We start from the raw sequence: 10,567 nt of genomic DNA, 5'->3' as shown, positions 1-10,567 counted from the left end.
GAAATATCTGTAATTTTTATAGTGGAGAAGGACATAATACAACCCTTCATACTAGAGGCTCCAGACTCGCTGTCTGCCTGCGTAACTGAGATATGTGGGCATTTCAGCTCCACGGTCTGGAACAGAGAGACGTGAGTTTCCCCAGGCAGGGACACCACCTCTGGGTTCTGTCCATGGTTCTTGGGACAGGAGTCCCTGGTTGGTCCACGAATGTGCTGTTTCCGCTGCCCAAGCGCTCTGAAGCCACCAGAGAGGTAGGAGCATGATTTCCCCTTGGGGTTGTGCCCCACAGGGGACCAGCTAGGAAGTGCCAGCTCCATGCTGGGGCGTTCTGCCAAAGTCCTGTATTTTTAGATTTTGGAAATGGGCTGGTTAAGCCGCAGATTTCAGGAGGGCCTGCCAGGTCCCTCCAAGCTAAACAGGGGGCCAAGGTCCCCGCTCTAGACTGCTTGGGCGCATCCTGGCCCTGGTGTCTCAGAGAAGTTACGGTGGCTCTGAAACCACGTCTGCCAAGCCAGGCTCGGGTCTGGCATTTTTATTTCCCCTCCTCGAGATCGGACGATCTTCGTCCTGCGGCCCCATCCCCAGTCGGACCTGAGCGCACGTCTCGGCCCCGGCCCCGCACCGAGCCCGAATCCCCGCGCGCGCCGACGCCGGGCCGCGTGAAGCCGGGTCCCCTCGCCGGGGCCGGCGGTCAGCTGGGGGGCCGGGCCCGCGGGGGCGCAGAGCCGCGTGTCCGCGAGTCCCGGGAGCGGCCCGGGGAGGGGTGCGCGTTTGCGGGACGTGCGTCCAGGCTTCGTCCCCACCCCGCGCACCCCGCTCTCTCTCCGGCTCCTCCGGCCCCGACCCTTTAAATGGACCAACCAGAGCCGAAGCCGGGGGGCTGGGTCCTCGACCGGGTTCCTGAGACCCCGGGTCGCCAGCCTCCGCGTCTCCGCCGGCCCCCCCGCCCCCGGGGAGCCCCCGCAGGGGGCCGTCCCCGGGCGGGCGCGGAAGGCGGCGCGGCCGGCCCGGCCCCCCAGGGGAGCGCGGCGCGGCGCGGGGTGCGGGGAGCGCGCGGCGGGCCGGGGGCCGGGCGGGGAGGCGCCGCGCGCAGCCAATCGCCGGGCCGCCCCCTCCCCGCCGCCGGGAGCCGAGCGGAGCCGGGCGGGGGAGCCGGGCGCGGCGGCCGCGCAGGGATGGCGAGGGGCGGGGAGCCGAGCCGAGCGGAGACGGCCGCGGCGCTGCAGAGCGGCTGGGGCGGCGGCGCGGCTCCCGGCGCTCCCCCCGGCGCGCGCCCCGCGGCGGTGAGCGCCGGCCCCGGAGGCCCGAGCCATGGGCTGCATCGGCTCCCGGACCGTGGGTGGGTACCGCGCCCGCGCCCCGCCTCCCGCCGCGCCCCGGCGCCCCGGCCCGCGCGCCCCGGCCCCGCGCCCCCGGCCCCCGCGCCCCGCGGCGCCCCCGGGCGGCCTCCCGCCGGCCCCGCGCGCTCCCTCGGCGCGCCCCGGCTCCGGCCGGCGTCCCCCCGCGCGGCCCCGCGCCCCAGCGTCCCCGCCGCGTCCCCCGGCCCCGGGCCCTGCGCCCCGCGCCCCCAGCTTGGGACCCGGCCCGGGGCTCGGCCCCGCGCCCCTCCCGCGCCCCCAGCCTCCCCGCGCGCCCGGGCCTCGGGCTCGGCCCCTTCTCGCGCCCGTGCCCGGCGCCGGCCTCCCCGCGGCTTTGTTCACGTGCGCGGCCCCCGGCGGGGGCGGCCGAGCCGGGCCTCGGGGCGCGCGGGGTGCTGGCCCCGAGGGCCCCGGGCCGGGCGGACTGAGGGGGGCGCCGAGCGGGGTCCCCGGGGCGCGGGCGGGGGACAGCGCGGCGGGGGGCTCCGCGCCCGCTCCCGGGAGGGTGGGGCGCGCGGGGCGCGGGAGCCCCGGGACCTGCCGGCACCTGTCAGCGGGGGCCGGCGGGGCGGGGCCGCCTCTTTATTTACCTTTCACTGGGGGAGGGAGGAGGCGCCTCCCCGGCCGGCTGCTGCCCTGCGCTCCGCCCGGCTGCCGCCCCCTTCACCCCATCCCAGGCACCCACCCCGCTCCCAGCGCGGCACATCAATCCGGCCCCTCCCCAGCCCCCCGATTTCTGCCATTCTAACTCCCAGCTTCTCCCGCCCACACGCCCCAGTGACCTCAGGCTGAGAGAATAATTCGTGTTATTATTCCAAACAAACTCTCTCTCCGGAAGCCTGATTTCTCGGAGACCCGATCGATTTCCATGGCTACCCCCGCCCCCTGCGCTCCCCTCGCGCCGGGTTCTCGCTCCCTCCCCTCCCTGCCCCCCACGGCTCTGACTCAGCTCTCCCTCTTCTACAAAGGCCACCTCCCCTCCCTCGCCTTTCAACCGCTCTGCGCTCCCCCCTCCCTCTTGGAGATGTTCTCTGCCTGCCCCACGCCTGCTCCCAAGGCCCGGGGGGCCGGCTCCCCCCTTCTGCCAGCCGCCGCCTTGGGCCTGACCCGCCTCTGGCTCCCCAGGTGCCCCGAGGTAGAAGCGACCCACTTTGGCGGGGCCCACCCTCCTGCCTGCCTGGTGCTGTGTGGCTGCTGCTGTGGACCTCCTCATGCCCCCACCCCGCGCCGCTCAGCGCCCCCCTTCTCAGGAGGAGGCCCCTAGCCTAAATGCAGAACCCCACAACTTTCTGCAGAAAGGGTGAGCCGGGTCAGCTGGCCCGCTGGGAGCCGGCCACAGCCTCCCGGGTGGCTCTGCCCGGGTCCTCCAGGGGGGCCTCCCTCACCTTAAAATTGCCATCCCCTAGGCCTGCAGCTCCCTCGCCAGCCCCTGAATCCCGCCCACCCCTGCTTTTCCGTTGCCTTTGGTCTTCTTGACTTGAACCCCCATTCTTTCTGTTCCTATTTAAAAAGGGCCCCTGGCCCCTCCTGTTGGGTTCTGCTGTCCTCGCTTTGATCCATCTCTCGTGTCCCCACAATTGGGGAAAACCATCCCTCTTCTTGCTGCCTCTGGGGGAACAGTCCCAACCTGCCTCTGGGCTGCTAACCGATCCCCTTCCAGTCTGGAGGGTGTCTGGAGGGTCCGGCAGGAAGATACAGTGCCCCCCTCCTGCCCCCCAAACACAAGCCCACACCTGGGGAAGCTTCCCCTGGTGAGGCCCTGCTCTTGTTTGTTGTTTGTAGAAACCTGCTAGATGCTTCTGCCACACACTCCCACTTAGAAGCCTTGAGGTCCCTCAGGACAGCGTGGACATCTTTCCAGCCACTGACCCGTCCATTTAAACCACCACAACAAATAAGGCGTAGAACACTTTTCCCCGCGTGCTATTCTTGCTTGAGCACAAATGGAATCTTTTGGTGCAGCGTGATTGTTCTTCTTACCAGCAGCTGGGGGAGAGATGGGGTGCAAAAGGACAGGGGGGCTGTCAGGAGGAGGAGAGGTAGCTTGAGCAAAGGGAAGAGTTGCATCTGGCAGGGCTGACCCCCTCCTGTGAGTGGGGTGAAGGGAGCTGAAGGTGGAGCAACTAACCTCTGGCCACTTCAGGGAACGAGGTGATGGCCGTGGACTGGAAGGGCCTGAAGGATGTTGACCAAATCAACATGGACAGCACCAGCTCGCTGCACGGCAGCAGCCTCCACCGGCCGTCCACGGAGGTGAGACCCCCCTCTACCCAAAGACTCCAGGACCCCGCAACCACAGCCTCCCCACTGCCCGAGACTTGAGTTAGCGTCCCAACTCACAGGCCACTCCTGCTGGCTCCCTCAGACCCACACTCTCACAGGACATTTGGCCTTTGCTCGGGGTGCCAGCTGCTGTAACCCCGTAATCTCGGGGCAATGCACCCCACTTCACGGCCTTCCAGAAGCCCCTCTGAGGAATTGGGGGGAGTACTTGCATTCCTAGAAATTGCAAGACACCCGCTTCTTTTCCTCTCCCCTCACAGCAAACCCGAACGGATTTCTCCTGGGATGGCATCAATGTGAGTGCAGCACCCCCACACCTGCCCAGCCCCCCGGATTCTCTTCTTTATATTCTCCCTCAGCCTGTCCATAGAGCCCAGTGCTCCCAGCCTCCAGCAGGCATGGAGGGCCTCAGGCTCTCTGTCTACCTCCACCTTTCCTAGGGTGGGGGGTAGGGACTCCGGCGTGTAATGCTTTTCCTGTCACCGGCCCTGGCGTGTCCTCCCCCGAGATCAAGCACTCTCCACATGTAAAGCGCTCTGAACCCTCTTAGTCCTCTCCCTCTCCTCCTGTGTCCGCTCCCCCAGCTCTCCATGGAGGACACCACTTCCATTCTCCCGAAGCTTAAGCGGAACTCCAACGCCTACGGCATCGGAGCCCTGGCCAAGTCATCATTCTCAGGTGAGCCTCCTGCTCCAGGCACCATCCAGACAGGAGCCTCCCTGCTCCTCAGGCCTGAAGAAGACCCTCATCTCTGTACCCCTGACCTGTTTGCCCTTCTGCCTGCCATGCCCATCTCCTGGCTGCCCCCCACGTGGAGTCCTAGGGCACACCTGCCCTGCTGGGATGGCGTCCCCTGGGGCCTGGGTGGGTGTGTAGGGGGCGCATGGGGTGGGCGTTGAACCTGTTCTGGAGGATGTGGTAATGTCTGGCCCCTCAGGGATTTCGAGGAGCATGAAGGACCACGTGACGAAGCCTACTGCCATGGGGCAAGGCCGGGTGGCACACATGATCGAGTGGCAGGGCTGGGGGAAGGCCCCTGCCATTCAGCCGCAGCACAGCCACGAAGCTGTGCGCAGGGACACGGATGCCTACTCGGACCTCAGCGACGGCGAGAAGGAGGCGCGCTTCCTGGCAGGTACTTGTTCCCTGGACCCTCGGGAGACACGGCTGTGGGATGACCAGAGGCTGCCCCACCCCCAATGGCAGGGTGTGTCTGCCCACACCACGACCCCTGGGCTTTACTGCCCAGTCAGCTCCAATTTCAAGTACTTTGAACTGGGCATCCTGATACGAGTCCTCAAACTTACTTTTATTATCATCTGAGAAACCGGGGAGAACTACACGGGGTTGAGGGCCCCCCTGTCCCGCATGCCTTCTCTCCTGCCTACGGGGCTGTCCAACCCTGGCCTCCTTCAGGCCAGACCTTGGGCTGGGGAAGGACTTCTTGGACTTGCACTGGTGTTTCATCAGGGGAAAAAAAGGCAGGCCTTGGGGTCCCTTCCTCCTCTGTCCTTGCACCAAGTAGTCTTGGATTCACTTCCTGGGCTCAGTTCTCTCATGACAGATACGAGCCAAGGCTCCTGGGTGAGGAAGGGTGGCGGGTAGAAGAGGCCCCGTCCCAGGAACCCACAGGTAGAAGGCACTCATGCACCCACACGGTGGCCAGACCCTAGTGGCAGGTCTCAACAAGACAGCTGGGGAGCGTGGGGGGTCTGAGAGAGGGGAGGGGAGCGGTCCTCAGTGGGGAGGGGAGACAAACATGGGGGTAGGCAGCCGGCAAAGTAAGAGTCAACCTGCTTTGCTCGAACAGGAGCCTCCAGATCTACCCACCCTCACTATTCTCTCCTCTTCCCCTCCTGTGAATCTCTTCAACTTTCCATATTAGTGTGGACCCACGATCCCATGATGCTCCTTTGAAGATGCTCGGTTGACCTTGCGCCTGCCTCTCACCACCGCCCCCCAGTCTAGAGTCTGTCCTTGATGGCCTAGCAGTGGCTACCATTCCTAGAAACTGCCAAAGGCAAATTTCTGGAAGTCCCTAACTTCAATCCCTTAGTCCGTCTCACCGGAAGACCCTAAATCTGGCCTCTGGGAAGTCCCCCAGGATTTTTCCTTGTTTCTGGGAATATGCAAGGACTGTGTTGTCCAGTACAGTCGCCACTGGCCACAGGTGGCTACTGAGAACTTGACGTGTGACTGGTCTGAATGGAGTTGTGCTTGCTGTACCTATAGCCAGCAGCTGATTTCAAAGACTTTTTCTGTGAAGAAAAGAATGTAAAATATCTCATTACCTTTTACATCGGTTCTATGCTGAATTGAGCATCTTTTTACATATTGAGTTAACATAAGATATTTAAAAAATTAATTTCACCGACTTTTTGTTTCCTTTAATATGGCTACTTGAAAATTTAAAATTGCATAGGTGACTTCTTCCTTTTTCTATTGAACAGCACCACACTGTCCCCGCACCCCAGTGCCGCCAAGGGCCCCCCAGGGTACCTTGTGGTAACTGTCTTTCTCCTCCCAGGAGTCATGGAGCAGTTTGCCATCTCCGAGGCCACGCTCATGGCCTGGTCTTCCATGGATGGCGAGGACATGAGTGTCAACTCCACCCAGGAGCCGCTGGGCTGCAACTACAGCGACAACTACCAGGAGCTGATGGAGAGTCAGGGTGAGGGATGGTTCCAGAATCCAACCCTGAAGGCTGAGAGACCGCCCCATCCACATATGATCCCTCCACTCATCTCTGTCCCGAGACCTTCTGTCCACTCCTCTTCTAAACCGTCCTTCCTCTGTGTCGACCCCCTAGTTCTCTGCGCTGGGGGTCCTGCCTTGGCTCTTCTGTGCACGCCCCTGACCGTCATGATTCTCTTTACAGATGCCCTGGCTCAAGGACCCATGGACGGATGGCCTCACTCCTACGTGTCCCAGGGCATGTACTGTCTGGGGTCCTCGGACGCCTGGGAAGCGAGCGACCAGTCCCTCATTGCCTCTCCCGCCACAGGATCCTATCTTGGCCCTGCATTTGATGACTCGCAGCCGAGCTTGCACGAGATGGGACCTTCCCACCCTGCCTCGGGATACTCTACTCAGGAGCCTCCGCCTTTGCTGGGGGGAGACACTGACTGGGCTCCGGGGGTGGGCGAGGTGGACCTGGCCAGGGGCGCTTCCGAGGAGGAGAAGAGGCCCTTGGCCCCCGAGGAAGAGGAGGACGCAGGATGCAGGGACCTGGAGTCCCTCTCGCCGCGAGAAGACCCCGAGATGTCCACTGCTCTCAGCCGGAAGGTGTCTGACGTCACATCCTCAGGTGTGCAGTCCTTTGACGAGGAGGAGGGTGAGGCCAACAACTAGCTTCCTCCGCGCACGCCCTGCCTTCCACTCCCCGCGGAGGGGATGGCTGCAGCAGCACCCGCCCGCCCCAGCAGCACAGCCGAGACTGGGCTGCCAGTCCTCGCCAGGAAGCCGGGCCAGGACGGACGTCCCCCAGGCTCCCGCCCAAGGAGCCACGGGTCCGGAACTGAGAGCCGGGCCCCTGGGTGGCTGTGGACGTGGCTTGGCTGCGGGCTCCGGGGCCTGCGAGGACGGAGCTCCGCATGTGTCCTGAGATGCAGGTGGCCGTCGACTGGATCTCAGTTCCTCTCTCCCTGATTTTGTCTTCCAGGAGCCTTGCCTGTGGCTGTCCGAATGCCTCCTTCCTCCATGTCACTCTTGCTTTTCCCGGCTCTGTTTTCTCTGCCGGTGGCCCCCACTCATCTCCAGCGAGGAACAGACCTCAGGGCCTGTTGGACCTGGCCTGACGGCTCAGGGGAGGCCACGTCTCCCTCGGGGGTGTTGAGGCTGCCCTCTGAGGGTCACTTGGCTTCTGCGTTCTGAGCCACGGCGTGTGGCCGCGAGGCGGGGGCGCAAAGGTGATGCTGTCCTCGGAGGCCTGTCCAGAGGCTGGAAAGGCACTGCTCAGGCCAAGGCCAAACATGGCCGCTTGTTGCGGGATCTCCAGCCTCCAGGGCTGAATGGAGGATGCTGAGTCTGCGGGGAAGGACCCGGCTGGGGCTGGCTCCTCCAGTTCCGTTTCTTTTTTCTGCCTTCTTCCTCCCCCTGCTGCGGAGCCCCAGGCCCCCGAGGGGTGACATGGAAGGCGTGTGTTCCGGCCAAAGGGGATCATGAGTGTTGTGTCTCCCTCCATACCTTGCCCCCCAATTCTCTGGAGCTGTTTACACTTTTCTCTTTGCCTTTTCTACATTTTTATAACTTCTTGGGGACTCAGGGTTGAGCGGGGTGGAGGGAGGAGTCGGTGCTGCCAGGCCTGGCCCGGGTGGGTCGTGTGCTGAGGGGCAACGCGGGCATCGGCGCTTACGCCCCTCCTTTAGCTTCTCCTGGGAGACCCCCCCGCCCCAGGCTCCTGCAGGGGAGCGACGGGGATGAGCATGCTTCCTTCCAGAACGAGGGACAGTGAGGCATAAGCTCCTGACACTGCTGGTCCCCCACACCCTGTGTCCATTCTGGCGGGGACTTCTCTGCAGTATGTGAAAGTGCAACAGTTCCCTAAGAGATCCTGACGGCAGGCAGGGGATTGGGGGTGAGCAGGCCAGCACGCTGCTGCAGGGGTACCCCCTCGCTAGCCCTGGGCATGGGGAGAATCGGGGGAAACTGGAGCCAAAGGGTTCATTGGCCCCGCCTTCCCTCATTTCTTGTGCATGCCCGAGGCTCCAGGCCCCAGGTCTCTGTCCTACCCACACTTTGTCAGGGGTCATTGCTTCGTCCTTTGCTGGAAGGGAGCACTCTCGCCCTCTTCCAGACCCTGGGCGCAAACTCACCCCCTCTTCTAGGCCCCAGACTGCTGCTGCTTTGGAACAAAGAGGTTGAGAGTTGGGGGTGGTCGTCTCCATCTGTGACCCTGCTCCCCACCTCGAGGTCACACTGACATGCACTGTGCATGACACTGAACACAACCGAGGCAGGGCCCCAGGTCTTCCTGAGGAGGGACAATGGCTGCCAAGGGGTCGGTTCTTGGGGGTGACGTGGAGCAGACGCAGTGAGGCGGGTGGAGAGTCACTTCCCTGCTCTGAAGCCGTCTCTGTGAATCTGGCGCTGTGATCGAGCCCGTGGCCCAACTCTGGAGGCCCCAGACTTCCAGGAGCCCCCGGGAGCCAGCTGGCACCCCCTCCTTCCAGCTGCTGACCCTGGCCCTGGACAGCTGCCTCGGCCCCTGGAGTTTCGCCCTCCTCCCCTGGGGTCCCTGCGCCCTTGCCTTGCCCACCTGTTCTCCCCACATAGCCTCATTTCGTCTTAGTCTTAACACCCTTCGTGCCCCATCTTCCAGCCCACGAGTGGGTTCGCTCATTATAGTTCCTTTTGCTCAGGGCCCTGGAGTTAAGGAAGCAGCTCTCCTCTCTCCCTCCTTTTTCCTCTCCCTGCCTTCCCCAGGAAGCCACGGGGTCCTGCAGAAAGGCAAGAAAGCGGAAGGCATGTGGTAGAGGTCACTGGCCAGCGCAGGCTGCCATCCCCAGGGTGCCAGCCTCCACAGAACAGAGGCCAGGTGGGGTCTGCATTATGCAAGGAACCCCCCCTTCCACAGGAGAGGGAGCTGGCTTGGGAGCCTTTTAGGGCTCTTCTGGAGGAACCGCCTCTCTGGTGCTGGGGGCAGGGCGCATGGGGTTCGCTTATAGCCTATTTTAGGGGGAGGGGAGGGGCATGTACAGGAAGAGGCTGTGGGGGGTGGGGGGCTGCTTCTCCTCTGGGGTGACAGGCTGTGCAGCACGTATTTCAACAGTCCCAGACGGGGCTGTGTTTCTACTGTCAATGAACCTGCTCTTGCTAAATGATTTTCTTTTGGGGGGGGCACTATCATTTTCAATTTACTTTATTAAAAGAAAATCCGAATCTCCAATTCCTCCCCTTCCATTGCCCCCACCTCACCCCCTCACCTTCCTTCTTATCTCTGTGAGAAGGAGGGACTCTTCGGTGAATGAGTTTATTCCCCTCGCCCGGCCCCCACCTCTACACCCCCATACTCAGGTGTGGGGGACAGCCTTTGTATGGCCAGTCTTCGCATGTTTTCTCAATGTGACACCCCCACCCCAGGCCCAAGAGAGACTCTATGACATATATTACAGAGAGAATGATATATAAATACGATTATTATAGATTATATACAGGTGGGCACGGGCTCGAATGCCCACTGCCAGCGCCTCCCCAGGCCTCAGCCTCTCTCTCGGGCTGGGGTGGGTCCTGTTGGAGCAGGCTGTGGGCTGCGAGCTGCAGCATAAACAATGTGGTAGCATCCCTTGCTGTGAGCGTCTTATTTGGGGGATGAAAGACACTGGACACAGGGGAGGGGAAGGGACAGTGGGGGGGTGGTATGGCTAAGCCAGGCATGAGAGGAGTGAAGAGAAAGGCCCTGGGTGCAGGCCCAGGGGCTCGTGGCACTGGGGCAGCTTAGGAGCCTGTGGGCTAATGGCAGGCGCCCTGGGGCTCGTTTGGGAGGATGAGGATCTGAGTTTCCCAAGGGGAGGATCATCAAGCTGGTCTGCTTCCTGGATAGTGAACCCCCAAGAGCTAGCCAACGAAGGGCCGGGGTCCGGGTGAGCCAGTGGCCTGGCTGCCTTGGGTCTTGGTTCTTGGTGGAGAAGCCTGAGCAGGTTTGCTGCAGGCAGAGCTGGCTGCTGGGCAGGGCAGGCGGTGATTGCAGTGGGGAGAGAGGAGCGGTTTTCTGGGCAGTGACCTGGGAACCGGAGGGTGTGGGGGCACAGGGTGATAGGGGTTTCTGGCGGAGCCTCTGGGACAGGGTGGGCAGCATGGCTGAGGGGGGCAAAGGCACCTTCTGCAGGGAAGCTTCTGACCTCTCTTCTAGGTCACGTCCAGGGTGGTCTTTTTATTCACATTTCACTGCTTAAATTGGACCAAGGAGGGGAAATAGGATGGGC

The 10,567-nt window shown here is 62.9% G+C and overlaps 1 protein-coding gene across 3 annotated transcripts; it reads left to right on the top strand.

Moving 5' to 3' along the window:
• The first annotated feature begins 1,299 nt into the window (after nucleotides 1–1,299).
• Nucleotides 1,300–9,306, top strand: FAM131B (family with sequence similarity 131 member B). 3 transcript variants are annotated; one of them, XM_037522093.2, is made up of 7 exons: nucleotides 1,300–1,342; nucleotides 3,505–3,614; nucleotides 3,905–3,940; nucleotides 4,229–4,322; nucleotides 4,582–4,779; nucleotides 6,172–6,315; nucleotides 6,523–9,306. In XM_037522093.2, the coding sequence occupies exons 1-7, from the start codon at nucleotides 1,315–1,317 to the stop codon at nucleotides 6,993–6,995; spliced, it is 1,083 nt and encodes a 360-aa protein (XP_037377990.1). In that variant the 5' UTR covers nucleotides 1,300–1,314; the 3' UTR covers nucleotides 6,996–9,306. The 3 variants fall into 3 exon arrangements, with proteins under 3 accessions (XP_037377990.1, XP_054547906.1, XP_037377956.1); XM_054691931.1 differs by having other exon boundaries at nucleotides 1,305–1,342; nucleotides 3,144–3,614; XM_037522059.2 differs by lacking the exon at nucleotides 1,300–1,342 and adding an exon at nucleotides 2,501–2,661.
• Nucleotides 9,307–10,567: the final 1,261 nt, after the last annotated feature.

The sequence above is a fragment of the Talpa occidentalis genome, unplaced genomic scaffold, assembly GCF_014898055.3.
Source record: "Talpa occidentalis isolate TD23 unplaced genomic scaffold, MPIMG_talOcc4v2.1, whole genome shotgun sequence".
Classification (NCBI taxonomy): Eukaryota; Metazoa; Chordata; class Mammalia; order Eulipotyphla; family Talpidae; genus Talpa; species Talpa occidentalis.
This window is presented reverse-complemented; position numbering and strand designations above follow the sequence as displayed.

Bases quoted from the DNA above. Each gene is read 5' to 3' on its own strand.
- FAM131B (XM_037522059.2), top strand. From the start codon at position 2,631: ATGCAGAACCCCACAACTTTCTGCAGAAAGG. The intron at 4,323-4,581 runs GTGAGCCTCCTG...CTGGCCCCTCAG, and splicing joins GGCCAAGTCATCATTCTCAG to GGATTTCGAGGAGCATGAAG. The intron at 6,316-6,522 runs GTGAGGGATGGT...TTCTCTTTACAG, and splicing joins GGAGCTGATGGAGAGTCAGG to ATGCCCTGGCTCAAGGACCC.